Here is a 17,312-nt window from a genome sequence, read left to right as displayed (position 1 = left end):
TTTCAAGGAGCTATGTACCTCCACTCCAAGGTGTCTCTGTTCAGCAGCACTCCCTAGAACCTTACCATGGAGTGTATAAGTCCTGCTCTGATTTGCCTTTCCAAAATGCAGCACCTCACATTTATCTAGATTAAACTGCATCTGCTACTACTCAGCCCATTGGCCATTCTGATCAAGATCCCATTATACTCTGAGGTAATCACCTTCATTGTCCACTACACCTCCAGTTTTGGTGCCATGTGCAAACTTAGTAACTGTACCTCCTGTGATCACATTCAAATCATGATTCATAAATAAGCATGGCAAGCATTTTGTCCCCAGTAATCTCTCTCAAACAGCAACGAGATAAGAATCCATTCATCTGATTTATTAGTGGGACAGAAGAATGAGAAAATGTCACTAACTCTTGTGCAAGTACTGCCATAGCATCTTTTAAGAACCACCAAAATACTCAGTTCTCAAAGTTCATTCAGAATTCCACTCTTGTATTTTTCTGTCTTGTTCAAAAACTTTATTTGAGTGCCATAAAGACATGCAGCATGGAAACAGACTCTTCGGCCCAATTCATCCATGCCGACCAGGTCTCCTGAACTGAACTCATCTCATTTGCATACTTTTGGCGCATATCCCTCTAAACCATTCCTATTCATATAACATAGAACATTACAGCGCAGTACAGGCCCTTCGGCCCTTGATGTTGCACCGACCTGTCATACCAATCTGAAGCCCATCTGTCCTACTCTATTTCATGTACGTCCATATGCTTGTACCTGTCCAAATGCCCTTTAACTATTGTAATTGCACCCCCATTGACCACTTTCTCTGGCAGCTTAATCCATGTGTGCTCAACCTTTTGTGTGAAAAAGTTGCCCCTCAAGACTTATTTTAAATCTTTCCCCTCTTAACTTAAACTTCTGCTGTCTAGGTTTGGACTCCCCTACCCTGGGGAAAAGACCTTGGCTGTTCACCTTATTTATTCCCCTCATGATTTTATAAACATCTGTAAGGTCACCTTTAGCCTCTGAGACTACAGGGTAAAAAAAAAGTCCCAGATTATCAGGCCTCTTCTTCTAACACCAACTTTCCAGTCTCCGTAACATACTCATAAATTTATTTTCACTCATACCAGTTTAACAACATCCTTCCTATAGCAGGGCATTCTCCTATAGTAGAATTGCTGCACTGCCTCAGTCCCATTTAATGAGGGGTGAGAAATCAATGGGTAATTTTGTTCTGTGAGATGGTCAAATATAAACATTCCTGCTCAGCCACCATTTAAAGATGAAATAAGGAACAGTGAAGAAAACTTTGGCAGATGAATGCCGAGCAGTATAAATCCCGTTGTGTGACAGAGTTCTGTCTAAAGTAGATTTGATTGCTTCAGTTCCAGGCAGAAAGTAGATGGAGGAAGTTCCCTTGTGAATAGCAGAAATCAAACTCTGTTGGAAAAGGATGAAGCGTGTGGTATTTGTCAGAAGACTAAGCAGGGTTTAAGTTGCAAAGAAAATGAAATTCTGTTTTCAGCTGAGGTTACCAGCTGACTGAGGTTGTCACATTTAGCAAACCATTCACAGGCTCGCAATAGTCGATGTTGCATTATCTGAAAGTACTTTTGTTTTCCCAGCCCCCTTCCCCTCATGAGAACATGTCTCTGGGACTTTGTCACATCAGCTCAATAAAATCTGTGGATATGGTATAGTGTATCTTGCCATGGTATAGTGTATCTATCTTGCCATGGTACAGTGTATCTTGCCACACTGTAGCCCTTACCATATTCTCAATTGCTACACATAAGCTGTAATTGTTGAACTTATTGGCTATGGGTAATGACTGAAATAATGTGGCAGTAATATTGTGTGAACGGCTACAGATTATGCAGTTGATAATGGCACTCAGGCTGATTCCATGTTGATGTTCTGACTGTTCGAGATATTTTCCTAATCAACCTGTTCAGAGATGTTATTACCCACATCTGGAGTAGGTGATAAACTCGTTGCTTCCCTGAACAACTGTGTAATTCATTCAACCGTCTGAATCAGATTATTCCAGCAAGGTTTTAGAAAGTCTGATTTGAATTGGTGACAGTTTGGAATCTTTTCTGGATAGATTTGCAACATCAGTCTTGCAGAGAGCAAATTTGTGCAATTGTAGAAAAAAAGCTTTTCTGACCATTTTCTTCGCATAAACAGGCCATTTAAAAAGCTAAATATGAACAATTGAAGATAGCCCTGAAATTGTAGAGACAGTCATACATGAGATTACTGGGAAGCAGCATTTTTCTCCACTACTTAGGAGTTGTTACTCATATCTTTCTGATAATGATTCCACGAGGTTTGGTCATTTTCTGACCCTATTCTTTGATGGTAGTATTTCATAGAATGTGGGAGTTATTGTCTGCGCTGTTTCTATTAAAGTGGCCAACCTCTCATTTTCCCACATTATACTCAGCTGCTAAATATATGCTACTCAGGTTAGGAATAATTTTGTGTTTTACTGGGCTGCTTTTTCAGCATTGGGCGAGCTTACATTACCCAATTTTGGACATTATTTATCAACATCGCTAAAACAGACCACTTGCACATTGCTGTTTTGGGAGCCTATGATGGGCAATTAGGCTCCTACATTTCCAACTTGACAACACAAACTATATTTAAAGTACTTCATTTACTGCAAATCGCTTCAAGGTGCCTGGTGTGATAAGGAAAGGCACTACAAAAATGCAAGTTTGTGTTTTATAAGTAATACATAGTATGTACCGTGCCAAAATGTTTCATTGTACTCCACAAGCAGTGCTGCTGGGCTACTTGTTCACTATTTAAATAAATGATTTTGACTAACAAGATTGAAATTTGAAGAAGATAGCAAAAGGGATGTGTATTTAACACAGTGGACTGTCATAATATATAGGAAGACATTAATAGAGATATACAGAATGGCTTTGTTATTTGCAAATTAATTTTAATATGGCTTGGAAGGAGCTGGAGGCCACAGATCACTGGATTAGGATCTAAATTTAGATCAGAGGGATCTGGTGGAGTATAATGCAACTAACTAAAATCTGGCTAAGAGACCAAAATAAGAATCAAAACAACGCAGTTCATTTCTCGAGAAATAAAGTTGAACAATGGAGAATTAGAAACGTGAAGAGCTCGGAAGAAAAATAGTGACAAACAGAATCGAGGTTACAATTCTAAAAAGGGTGCAGGAACAAAGGGAAATAGGTTGAAATGTGCATCAATCATGGAAGGTGGCTGGATAGGTTGGGAGAGGCTTAGCAATGCATCCTAGACTTAGTCAAATGGGATATGAAAGTGCACACTTTGAAAGGACTGAGAATAAGAAGGCTATGTTATGTCTGTAACTGGCAACAGAAACTATTGCAGTATAGAGTCACAGAGTCATACAGTGCGGAAACAGATACTTTGGTCCAAACAGTCCATGCCAACCATAAATCCAAATTAAACTAGTTCCACCTACCTGTGGTTGGCCCATATTCTTCCAAACATTTCTTGTTTATGTACTTAACTAAACATTGTAAGCATTTAAAACCTTGTAACTGTACCCACATTGAACACTTCCTTTGAAAGTTGATTCCACACACGAACCACTCGTTTCTTAAAAACAATTGCCCTTCTTGTCTTTTTTAAATCTTTCTCTTTTCATCTGAAAAGACCCTCATCTTGAAATCTCCCACCTGAGGTAAAGGCAGCTGTCATTCACTTTATACCTTTCATTATTTTATAAACCTCTGAGGTCACGTCTCAACCTCCTATGTTCGGGTGAATAGAGTCCCAGCCTATCCATCCTCTCCTTATAACTCAAACCTTCCAATCCTGGCAACATCCTGGTAAATCTCTTCTGAACCCTTTGAAACTCAATAATATCCTTCCTACTACAGGGGGACCAGAACTGATTGCAGTAATTCAGAAGGGGCCTCACCAACATAGTGTACAACCTCAATATAACATGCCAATTCCTATACTTAATGGTCTGAGCAATGAAAAAGCCTGCTGAACTTCAATTTATTTAATTTTAAATTTACTAAACTTAAGACTGAATACTTCAGAATACAGAGCAGAAAATGTCATGCTCAGGAGCAGAAGTTTTCAGACATGTTTTATTCCATTTGTAACTGCTAGGTCAACAGGAGACACTCCCATCTAGGCCATACAAATACATTGTAGGATTGCCCCACCATCCTGAAGAGTATCGTGGATAACCAAATTTTCCCACAATTTGTTACGGATCCTAATTCCTCAGCATTTATGTTAATCAACACATTGTCGTTCAGCATTCTTCCTGGAACTGACAGTTTGGCAACACTCTTCCAAATGTCCTCCCAGCCATGCAGAGTTAGAAGATTCTGCCATCAATATTGTATTTACCATGACAGTCTAACACCAACTTGAAAGAGGGTGCCACCTTTTCAGTTAAAATTAATAGATTGGCTCAATAGTGCTGCCTCAAGGACTTGACAAAATGCTTAAGGAGACTGTCCATTTTAGCAATCTACAATAGCATTTTAAAAAGCACATCTCTTCACAAAAAACAAAAGAATTCACTCAAACTGAGTTTGGTGTATGAATGAAAATTAAAGCATGCTTGTCCTCTTGTTTTTCTTGGTCTTACTTTTTCCTCAATCTTTTTCTTCCTCTTCACGAGTTCAATGATCTAACTGACTCTTCTCATTCATTTTCTTGGCTTCTTGTAGGTCTATTAGCCTTACATCCTGTGTTGACCTCCTTGCAGGAACATTTTTGTCGATCAAATGGATAGGATCTGCAATTTGCTGCCTCAGCTTGATTGAGGCAAGGTTCATTGAAACTTTCAAAAAGGAATTAGATTATTATCTGAAATGGGAGATTGTATATGGTTACAGAAAGGGATCAGGGAAGTGGTAGGACATAAATTTCTCTGTCAGAGAGCCGCCACCGATACGATGGACTGAATGGCATCCTGTGCTGTAACTATCTGTGATACCGAGATGTTAGGCTTCTAACAAAACTTGGTTTAAAGTTTTCCGGAGATTCTCTTACTATTATTCCCTATTTTGGGGAAGTCAGATTTGCGTTTAATGTCAAATTGTAATTGCTGAAATTGACTGTGACGTTAACAAGCAACAAAAGAAACTTAAATGTACTTGGATTTAACCTTTTCAAATATTTATTTTGATCACTTGTTTCAGGATGTAGATATGATGGACCAGAATGGAATGACACCCTTGATGTGGGCAGCTTATAGAACACACAGGTTAGAGCGATTTCAATTCTTACATGTCCTACCTTTTACTAGCTAAGTGGTGATTGAGGTATTGCATTTAAATGTTGTTATAAACTGAAGTGCACTGTCTGAAAGGATGTTGGAAACAGATTCAATAATAACTTCCAAAGTGGAATAAGATATGCATTTGTAAAGGACAAAAAAAAGGTGAAGAAAGTGGGAAGGAGAGAATCTCTAATCAGAAAGTTCCATGAAAGAGCTGGCACAGAAACCGGCTAATTGATCTCTTGTTTTGGGAAATTCTCCTTCGCCCCCCTGTTGTGTTCAGCTGCTACCTTTCAAAGGGCATTGGATCTGTATCTTGTGTGAATTAGGCACTGGGTAGCTATACTCTGGTGCTGTGTCCATGTGGTTGTAGTTCATCTGCGAATCCAGATTGCAAGTTCTGCTGAGCTATTCATGCGTGACAGGTGAAACCAAACTCAGCCTTGACCTCGGCAAATGTCTAGATTTGCATATTTCTTGCAGGGATGGTCGTGTTAGATTTGCAAAATGGTAACTGTCCATTTTTATTCCATTTATGGCCCAGGGTTTCCTAGTGCTGGCCATAGCCTCTCAAAAAAGGAACACCCTGACTGAGATTAGTTGACAATAGCTTAAACCCAATTCTGCCTTGAGTGCTCCAGATACTATGTGTTAAACCAGTGTTATTCAATTTCATTTTGACTATTGTTCTATTTTTGGTTTCATTTACTGGAGTAGCTTTTTTTTTTAAACATTGATTATACATGATATGCAATTTTCATTTCTCTGTATTTGCCTCCATTCCCTTAGAATGGTAACATTATTGTTTTTGAAAAAAAATTATGTAATTTCTCCACTGTTTCTCTACTGTATTGATTTGCTGTGACAGTTTTGACCCAATATGTGCAGGATGGTTTCCTGACACAGTGTGTCGGCAAGTCAACAAGGGGCGGGTCCACATTGGATTTGGTACTGGGTAATGAAGCCAGCTAGGTATTAGAGTTGGAGGTAGGTGAGCACTTTGGTGATAGTGACCACAATTCAGTTTTGTTTACTTTAGTGATGGAAAGGGATAAGTATATAATGCAAGGCAAGAGTTATTGCTGGGGAAAAGGCAATTATGATGCTATTAGGCAAGATTTAGGATGCATAGGATGGGGAAGGAAACTGCAGGGGATGGGCACAATTGAAATGTGGAGCCTTTTAAAGGAACAGCTATTGTGGGTCCTTGATCAGTATTTACCTGTCAGGCAGAGATGAAGTGGTTGAGCAAGGGAGCCATGCTTTACTCTTGTCAAGAGGAAGAAGGAGGCTTTTGTTAGGATGAGACATGAAGGCTCAATTAGGGCGCTTGGGGGTTACAACTTAACCAAGAAAGACGTAAAGAGAAAGCTAAGAAGTGCCAGGAGGGGACATGAGACATCGTTGGCAGGTGGATCAAGGAAAACCTTAAAGCTTTCTGTTGGTATATCAGGAATAAAAGAATGACGAGTAAGATTCAGGCAAATTAAGGATAGTAGTGGGAAGTTGTGCGTGGAGTCAGAGGAGATAGGGAAGCACTAAATGAATATTTTTCATCAGTGTTCACACTGGAAAAAGACATTGTTGACGAGGAGAATACTGATATACAGGCTACGAGACTAGATGGGATTGAGGTTCACAAGGAGGAGGTGTTAGCAATTCTGGAAAATTTGAAAATAGATATGTGCCCTGGTCCGGATGCAATTTGTCCTAGGATTCTCTGGGAAGCCAGGGAGGACATTGCAGAGCCTTTGGCCTTGATCTTTATTGTCATTGTCTGTAGGAATAGTACCAGAGACTGGAGGAGAGCAAATGTTGTTCCCTTCAAGATGGGGAGTAGAGACAACCTTGGTAAATATAGAGCAGTGAGCCTTACTTCGGTTGTGGGTAAAGTGTTGAAAAAGGTTATAAGCGAGAGGATTTACAATCATCTAGTAAGGAATAAGTTGATTAGGGATAGTTAACACAGTTTTGTGAAGGGTAAGTCGTGCCTCACAAACCTTATTGAGTTCTTTGAAAAGGTGACCAAACAGGAGAATGAGGATAAAGCGGTTGATGTAGTGAATATGGATTTCAGTAAGGTGTTTAATAAAGTTCCCCATGGCAGGCTATTGCACAGAATATGGAGGCATGGGATTGAGGGTGATTTCGCAGTTTGGATCAGAAATTGGCTAGCTGAAAGGTGGTGGTTGATGGGAAATGTTCACTCTGGAGTTCACTTACTAGTGGTGTACCGCAAGGATCTGTTTTGTGTCCACTGCTGCTTATCATTTTTATAATGACCTGGATGAGAGCATGGAAGGATGGCTTAGAAAATTTATGGATGGCACGAAGGGCGGTGTAGTTGTGGATAGTGCAGAAGGATGTTGTAGGTTACAGAGGGACATAGATAAACTGCAGAGCTGGGCTGAGACGTGACAAACTGAGTTTAATGTGGAAAAGTGTGAGATGATATCACTTTGGAAGGGGCACAGGAATGCAGACTATTGGGCTAATGGTAAGATTCTTGGTAGTGTCGATGAGCAGAGAAATCTTGGTATCCTTGTGTATAGACCCCTGAAAATTGCCACCCAGGTTGATAGGGTTGTTAAGAAGGCATATGGTGTGTTAGCTTTTATTGGTAGAGGGATTGAGTTTTAGAGCGACAAGGTCATATCGTAGCTGTACAAAAGTCTGGTGCGGTTACATTTGGAGTATTGTCTTCAGTTCTGGTCACCGCATTAGAGGAAGGATGTGGAAGAGATTTAGTCAGATGTTGCATGGTATGGAGGGAAGGTCTTCTGAGGAAAGGCTGAGGGACTTGAGGCTGTTTTGTTTAGAAAGAAGAAGGTTGAGAGGTGACTTAATTGAGACGTATAAGATAATCAGGGTTAGATAGGGTGGACAGTAAGAGCCTTTTTCCTCTGATGGTGATGGGACGTAGCTCCAAATTGAAGGGTGATAGACTTAGGACAGATGTCAGAGGTAGTATCTTTACTCAGAGTAGTAGGCGCATGGAACGCACTCCCTGCAACAGTAGTAGTTTCATGAACTTTAAGGGCATTTAAATGGTCATTGGATAGATTATGAATGAAAATGGAATAGTGTAGGATAGATAGGCTTCAGATTGATTCCACAGGTTGGCGCAACATCAAGGGTCACAGGGTCTGGATTGCCCTGTACCCTTCTGTGTAGCCATATCCTCAAATGTGTTTCAGATGAGCACTTCAGTTTAGCAATGTTGACGTGAGTTAATCACAATAACATGCACCTCAAAGACAATTGGCAGTACAGAAACAGTGCTTGCATGAGAATTTCCTGCAAACCATATTTCACCTCACTGTATCAGTGATATTTCTATTCCCTGCTGCTTCATGCATTTTTCTGGACAATGCCCTTTCCTTACTTGATGGAACAGGCTGAATGGCTGCTCCCATGCCTGTGATGTGGGGCAAATAACAATGAGAATGTGTTTTTTGTTGCCATTACGAGCTTCCTTCAGCATTTCTTCCCAGATTGCTTGGGAGAAGTAGACCCACTTTAGGTCGGTCTTAAGTTTGTGGTCTGAAAATCGTGAAGCGGTGTCTTGTATTTATCTATCATATTTCATTGAATGAGCTATAATTTCAAATATTATTATCTCAATGAAAGTGTAAAATTTTGTATCCCTGTCAGTTTGAGAAATTTGTCATGTTTTTTTTGTAACATAAGGCTCTTAATAGTTGATAAACACCATCCTAAATTGTTTTCAAATATTAACAAAAATGATGACTGTCCATTTTTTGAAGGCATTTTTCCTCATTTTGTTTTACTGGAGCTGGTCACCAACTGGTTTGAACCAGCAACATTATTGTTGTTTTCTGCATTTCAGTGTGGATCCGACGAGACTGTTGCTCACATTTAATGTGTCAGTGAGTCTTGGAGACAAGTACCATAAGAACACAGCATTACACTGGGCAGTGCTGGCAGGAAACACCACTGTGATCAGTCTGCTGCTTGAGGCTGGGGCTAATGTAGATGCTCAAAATATTAAGGTATGAATCTATTCTTTAAAGTTATTCCTATAAATCATGAAAATAATTCAGAGTTTGAAAATCAGTGATTTCTGCAGCAAACGTATGAAAGTTCATGTATCTTGCGCTAAATAACATAATTAAGCAAAATTAGGTCGCGCATTTGGTTTTGAATCAAATAGAATGTGTCTATTAAATATTTGCAGTAGTCAGTGCCAAACACTTGTACTGTGCCAAAAAAAAACACATCTACAATTGCAGGGCATATCAAATTGCTTTATAACCAACTAAATCCCATTGAAATGTAATCACTGTTGTAATATAAAACATCTGTGCACAACAAGATATCACACAGCGACGCTACGATGACCAGATCTGTTTTAGTGATGTTGATTAATGGATACGTTGTTGGTCCAGGTCATGAAAGATAACTTGCCCTGTCTCCCAGTAGGGTTATGGGGTTTTTTCCATTGTCTTGAGAGCAATTGGAATTTTGGGTTAGCATCTTGCATTCAACCTGAATGAGGGTTAAGGAGTACTAAAAGAGAGAATTTTGCTCTGTGTGTACTTTTGAAACCATTTTTCTTGAACTGGACTTTTGCTCATGACTGAATATATTTTCATTTAAAATGTTTGCAAGTCAAGCTAAAAGAACATTATGTGCTGTTATAACACGTTAAACATAATTTAGCCGTTTGGCCTTGATTGTAAATGGAATGGAGTTTAAAACTAAGAAAGTTTTGTTACATCTGTGCAGGGCATTGTTGAGACCATGCTTGGCATAGTGTATCTCCTTACTGAAGGAGAGTTGCAGTAATACATATTGTTTATGATGGTCTCATGGTATGATTGCGAGATGATTAATCCAGTGACCCAGGTAATGTTCTGGAGGCTTAGCTTCAAATCCTGCCATAGCAGATAGTGGAATTCAAATTCAATTAAAATCAGGAATCTCAGAGACTAATGGTCTATGAAGCCATTGTTGATGTCGAGAAAAATCCTTCGGGTTCACTTGTGTCCCTAAGGGAAGGAAACTTCCACCTTTAAGTGATCTGGCCCACATTCTACTCCAGGCCTGCAGGAATGTGGTTGACCTTTAATTGCCCTCTGGCTGAGCCAGAAATACCCAAAACCCATGAATAATTGTTGTGGTCCTGTTCGCCGAGCTGGGAATTTGTGTTGCAGATGTTTCGTCCCCTGTCTAGGTGACATCCTCAGTGCTTGGGAGCCTCCTGTGAAGCGCTTCTGTGATCTTTCCTCCGGCATTTGTAGTGGTTTGAATCTGCTGCTTCCGGTTGTCAGTTCCAGCTGTCCGTTGCAGTGGCTGGTATATTGGGTCCAGGTCGATGTGCTTATTGATTGAATCAGTGGATGAGTGCCATGCCTCTAGGAATTCCCTGGCTGTTCTCTGTTTGGCTTGTCCTATAATAGTAGTGTTGTCCCAGTCAAACTCATGTTGCTTGTCATCTGCGTGTGTGGCCACTAAGGATAGCTGCTCGTGTCGTTTCGTGGCTAGTTGGTGTTCATGGATGCGGATCGTTAGCTGTCTTCCTGTTTGTCCTATGTAGTGTTTTGTGCAGTCCTTGCATGGGACTTTGTACACTACATTGGTTTTGCTCATGCTGGGTATCGGATCCTTCGTCCTGGTAAGTTGTTGTCTGAGAGTTGCTGTTGGTTTGTGTGCTGTTATGAGTCCTAGTGGTTGCAGTAGTCTGGCTGTCAGTTCAGAAATGTTCTTGATGTATGGTAACGTCCTTTGGGTTGTGGTATGTCCTCATTCTGTTGTCTCTCTCTTAGGCACCTGTTGATGAAATTGCGGGGGGTATCCGTTTTTGGCAAATGCATTGTAGAGATGTTCTTCTTCCTCTTTTTGCAGTTCTGGTGTGCTGCAGTGGCCCTTTTGAACAGTGTATTGATGCACCTTCTTTTGTGTGTGTTGGGGTGGTTGCTTTCGTAGTTCAGGACTTGGTCCGTGTGTGTGGCTTTCCTGTATACCGGCCACTGCAGTGGACAGCTGGAACTGACAACCGGAAGCGGCAGATTCAAACCACTACAAATGCCCGAGGAAAGATCACAGAAGCGCTTCACAGGAGGCTCCCAAGCACTGAGGATGTCACCTAGACAGGGGACGAAATGCCTGCAATACAAATTCCCAGCTCGGTAAACAGAACCACAACAACGAGCACCCGAGCTACAAATCTTCGCACAAATGTTGAACCCATGAATAATTTTTTAAAAATTTAAGGGTGATGTGAAAAATGATAAAATACTGTAATTTTCTAGGTTGAAAAGAGCTTAATCTATTACTTGGTTAAGGAATGATGTCAACACTTCAATTTGTGTTGTAAGACACCTACTGTTTCCTGAAAAATCAAATGGCATTGGAGAAAAAACAAGCAAAGCTTTCAAGGAGTTCACAATGGAGTTTATGACCCTTAATTATTGGAAAACCTGTTTTTTAAAGTTGGAGAACCTTAAGACTCATGATTGGCTATCAACCCTTTCAAAACTTTGTTTTCTTTACAGACCTGAGTCTGTAAGGTGGACTCTCCAGAAAGCTAAAGTCTGTACCATAAACCAGCTGTCCCACTGACTGAACATGTGATCTGCATGTGACTCCAGACCCACAGCAATATAGTTAATTCTTAATTGCCCACTGGCAATTAGGAACGGGCAATCAATACGTGCCCAGCCAGTCACACCCACATGCCCATAACTTAATTAAACAAAATATGTATTAGAACATAGAACATAGAAGAATACAGCACAGTACAGGCCCTTCGGCCCTCGATGTTGCGCCGATCCAAGCCCACCTAACCTACACTAACCCACTATCCTCCATATCCCTATCCAATGCCCGCTTAAATACCCATAAAGAGGGAGAGTCCACCACTGCTACTGGCAGGGCATTCCATGAACTTACGACTCGCTGAGTGAAGAACCTACCCCTAACATCAGTCCTATATCTACCCCCCCTTAATTTAAAGCTATGCCCCCTTGTAATAGCTGACTCCATACGTGGAAAAAGGTTCTCACTGTCAACCCTATCTAACCCCTTAATCATCTTGTACACCTCTATCAAGTCACCCCTAAACCTTCTTTTCTCCAACGAAAACAACCCCAAGTGCCTCAGCCTTTCCTCATAGGATCTTCCTACCATACCAGGCAACATCCTGGTAAACTTCCTTTGCACCCGTTCCAGTGCCTCCACATCCTTCCTATAATATGGCGACCAAAACTGCACACAATATTCCAGATGCGGCCGCACCAGAGTCTTATACAACTGCAGCATGACCTCAGGACTCCGGAACTCAATTCCTCTACCAATAAAAGCCAGTACGCCATATGCCTTCTTCACTGCACTATTTACCTGGGTGGCAACTTTCAGAGATCTGTGTACATGGACACCAAGATCCCTCTGCTCTTCCACACTACCAAGTAGTCTACCATTAGCCCAGTAATCCATCTTTTTATTACTCTTACCAAAGTGAATCACCTCACACTTAGCTACATTGAACTCCATTTGCCACCTTTCTGCCCAGCTCTGCAGCTTCTCTATATCCCGCTGTAACCTGCCATATCCTTCCTCACTGTCTACAACTCCTCCGACTTTCGTATCATCCGCAAACTTGCTCACCCAACCTTCTAACCCTTCCTCCAGGTCATTTATAAAAATGACAAAAAGCAATGGTCCCAAAACAGATCCTTGTGGAACACCGCTAGTGACGGCACTCCAAGATGAACCTTTGCCATCAACTACTACCCTCTGTCTTCTTCCAGCCAGCCAATTCCTAATCCAAACCTCCAACTCACCCTCAATGCCATATCTCTGTATTTTCTGCAGTAGCCTACCATGGGGGACCTTATCAAACGCCTTACTAAAATCCATATATACCACATCTACCGCTTTCCCCTCATCTACCTCCTTAGTCACCTTCTCAAAGAATTCAATAAGGTTTGTGAGGCACGACCTGCCCTTCACAAAACCATGCTGACTATCCTTGATCACATCATTCTTATCCAGATGTGCATAAATCCTATCCCTTACAATTCTCTCTAAGACTTTGCCCACAACAGAAGTGAGACTCACTGGCCTATAGTTACTAGGATTATCCCTACTCCACTTCTTGAACAAGGGAACCACATTTGCTAGCCTCCAGTCCTCTGGCACTACTCCTGTAGACAAAGAGGACACAAAAATCAAGGCCAATGGCTCTGCAATCTCCTCCCTTGCTTCCCAGAGAATCCTAGGATAAATGCCATCAGGCCCAGGGGACTTATCTATTTTCACCCTTGCCAGAATTTCCAACACCTCTTCTCTACATATCTCAAAGCCATCCATTCTACTTATTCGTGCCTCAGTATTCATATCGACAACAATGTCCTGTTCCTGAGTGAATACTGACGAAAAGTATTCATTCAGTGCCTCCCCAATCTCTTCAGCCTCCACACGCAACTTCCCATTACTATCCTTGATTGGAGCTATTCCTACCCTAGTCATTCTTTTATTCCTAACATACCTATAGAAAGCCTTAGGGTTTTCCCTAATCCTACCAACTAAGGACCTTTCATGTCCCCTCCTTGCTGCTCTTATCTCTCTCTTCAGGTCCTTCCGGGCTACCTTAACTCTCAATCGCCCCTATTGAACCTTCACGCCTCATCTTTACAAAGGCCGCCCTCTTCCATTTAACAAGGGATTCCAATTCCTTATTAAACCACGACTCCCTCACACTACCCTTTCCTCCCTGCCTGATAGGTACCTACTTATCAAGGACACTCAATAGTTGCTCCTTGAACAAGTTCCACATATCAAGTGCGCCCTTGCCTTGAAGCCTACTTTTCCGAGGCACGCATCCTAAGTCGTGCCTCACCGCATCATAATTTCCCTGCCCCCCAGCTATAACTCTTGCCCTGTAGTACACACTTATCCCTCTCCATCACTAGAGTAAAAATCACCGAATTGTGGTCACTGTCCCCAAAGTGCTCACCTACCTCTAGTTCTAATACCTGGCCTGGTTCGTTACCCAGAACCAAATCCAGTATGGCCTCACCTCTTGTTGGCTTATCTACATAATGTGTCAGGAAACTCTCCTGCACACATTGCACAAACACTGACCCATCTAACGAACTTGAGCTATAGCTTTCCCAATCAATATCAGGAAAGTTAAAGTCTCCCATAACAATCACCCTATTACTGTCACTCTTCTCCTGAATCATCTTCGCAATCCTTTCTTCAACGATTCTAGGACTATTAGGAGGCCTGTAAAAGACTCCTAACAGGGTGACCTCACCTCTCCTATTCCTAACCTCAACCCAAACTACCTCAGATGGCAAATCTTCGTCCATCTTCCTTTCCACCGCTGTAATACTATCTTTGACAAGCAAAGCCACACCCCCGCCTATTTTACCCCCACCTCTGACCCTACTAAAACATTTAAACCTTGGAACCTGCAACAGCCAATCCTGTCCCTGATCTAGCCACGTCTCCGTAATAACCACAACATCGAAGTCCCAGGTACCAACCCATGCTGCGAGTTCACCTACCTTATTTCGTATACTTCTGGCATTAAAGTATACACACTTCAAGCCACTCTTCTGTTTATAGGCACCCTCCTTTAAGATTGATGCCATATTCCTAACCTCCCTACACTCCAGGTCCTGCACCCTAAAGCTACAGTCTGGGTTCCCATGCCCATGCAGAGTTAGTTTAAACCCCCCCCAAGAGCACGAGCAAACCTCCCCCCAAGGATACTGGTGCCCCTCAGGTTCAGGTGCAGACCATCCTGTTTATAGAGGTCCCACCTTCCCCAGAAAGAACCCCAGTTATCCAAGTACCGAAATCCCTCCCTCCTGCACCATCCCTGTAGCCACGCATTTAACTGTTCTCTCTCCCTATTCCTCGACTCTCTATCACGTGGCACGGGTAACAAACCAGAGACAACAACTCTGTTCGTTCTAGCTCTGAGCTTCCAACCTAGCTCCCTAAAAGCCTGTCTAACATCCTCAGCACTCCTCCTACCTATGTCATTGGTGCCAATATGGACCACGACTTCAGGCTGCTCCCCCTCCCCCTTAAGGACCCGGAAAACACGATCAGAGACATCACGTACCCTTGCACCTGGGATGCAACATACCAAACGTGAGTCTCTCTCGTTCCCACAAAACCGCCTATCTGTGCCCCGAACTATCGAGTCCCCAATTATTATTGCTCTGCTCTTCTCCACCCTTCCCTTCTGAGTAGCGGGGACAGGCTCCGTGCCAGAGGCCTGAGCCCCGTCACTTACCCCTGGTAAGTCGTCCCCCCCACAAGTATCTAAAACGGTATACTTGTTCTTGAGGGGAATGACCGCAGGGGGTCCTTGCACTGGCTGCTTCCTCCCAGTCCCCCTCACTGTCACCCATCTATCTGCCATCTTTGGAGTAACTACTTCCCTATAGCTCCGATCTATGACCCCCTCTGCCTCCCGAATGATCCGAAGTTCATCCAACTCCAGCTCCAGTTCCCTAACACGGTCTTGGAGGAGCTGGAGATGGGTGCACTTCCTGCAAGTGTAATCAGCAGGGACGTCCATGGCATCCCTCACCTCATACATGTTGCAGGAGGAATATAGTTATTGTTAGAGGTACTTCAGTGAAGGTAAACTGGGCTGATTCCTTGTGGTGGTGTTGCTTTATGAGGAAAGATTGTGCTCGTTTGGACTGTATCATGGAATTTAGTAAAATAATAGGTGATGTTATTGAAAAATAGGAGACTCAGGAGGGACACTGTGGCAAAGAAGGGAAGGGGACAGAATAGAAAAGTACTCGTGGGTAGGGGACTCGATAGTTAGGGGAATCGACAGGAGATTTTGTGGTCAGGATCGGGATTCCCGGAAGGTATGTTGCCTCCCTGGTGCTAGGGTCCGGGACGTCTCCGATCGGGTGTATAAAGTTCTAAAAGGGTGGGGGGGCGAACAGCCAGAAATCGTGTTACATATTGGCACTCATGATATAGCCAGGAAAAGGATCGAGGATATAAAAAGTGATTTCAGAGAGTTAGGATGGAAGCTGCAAAGCAGGTTGAACAGAGTAGGGTTCTCTAGTTTACTACAGGTGCCACGAGATAGCGAGGTGAGGAACAGGGAGCGGGTGCAGCTTAAAAAGTGGCTGCGCAGCTGGTGAAGGAGGGAGGGCTTCAGATATGTAGATAATTGGGATGCCTTCTGGGGAAGTGGGACCTGTACAAGAAGGGCGGGTTGCATCTGAACTGGAAGGGGACCAATGTCCTGGGTGGAAGGGTTTCTCAATTAGTTCGAGAGGGTTTAAACTAGTATGGCAGGGGGGGTGGGAACCTGAGCTGTATACTGGTGGTGAGAGTTGATGCAGTTGAGGCAATAGCAAGAGGTAGACCAGCTAGTGGGAAGGATTTTCCTGGGAAGGAACCAAGGGATCAGTTAAAGTGTGTTTGCTTTAATGCAAGGAGTATCAGGAATAAAAGTGATGAAATGAGAGTATGGATCAGTACCTGGTGCTATGATGTTGTGGCCATAACAGAGACATGGGTTTCTCAGGGGCAGGAATGGTTGCTGGATGTTCCAGGGTTTAGAGCATTTAAAAAGAATAGGGAGGGGGGGAAAAAGAGGAGGGGGTGTAGCACTACTGATCAGAGAGGGTATTACAGCTACAGAAGCTTCCATTGTTGAGGGAGATCTGTCTACCGAGTCAGTATGTGTGGAAATTAGGAACAGCAAAGGAGCAGTCACCTCGTTAGGGGTTTACTACAGGCCCCCCAATAGCAGCAGGGAGATGGAAGAAAGCATAGGTCGGCAGACTTTGGAAAAGTGTGAATGTAGTCGGGTTGTTGTAATGGCTGACTTTAACTTTCCCAATATTGATTGGAACCTCCTTCGAGCAGAAGATTTGAATGGAGCTGTTTTTGTAAGGTGTGTTCAGGAAGGTTTCCTAACTCAGTACGTTGACAGGCCGACAAGGGGAGAGGCCATTCTAGACTTGGTGCTCGAAACGAGCCGGGGCAGGTGTCAAATCTTGTGGTGGGAGAGCATTTTGGTGATAGTG

The 17,312-nt window shown here is 42.6% G+C and overlaps 1 protein-coding gene across 1 annotated transcript in view; it reads left to right on the top strand.

Moving 5' to 3' along the window:
• zdhhc17 (zDHHC palmitoyltransferase 17) overlaps positions 1–17,312 on the top strand; it is a 152,474-nt gene that overhangs the window by 95,354 nt on the left and 39,808 nt on the right. The window contains exons 6-7 of the mRNA XM_072552062.1: positions 5,186–5,250; positions 9,116–9,278. Of these exons, the coding sequence (XP_072408163.1) occupies positions 5,186–5,250; positions 9,116–9,278 (228 nt within the window). The remainder of the gene's footprint in view (positions 1–5,185; positions 5,251–9,115; positions 9,279–17,312) is intronic.

Source organism: Chiloscyllium punctatum, chromosome 32, assembly GCF_047496795.1.
Source record: "Chiloscyllium punctatum isolate Juve2018m chromosome 32, sChiPun1.3, whole genome shotgun sequence".
Classification (NCBI taxonomy): Eukaryota; Metazoa; Chordata; class Chondrichthyes; order Orectolobiformes; family Hemiscylliidae; genus Chiloscyllium; species Chiloscyllium punctatum.
Note: the sequence above shows the minus strand (reverse complement) of the source record. Positions and strands in the feature narration are given on the sequence as shown.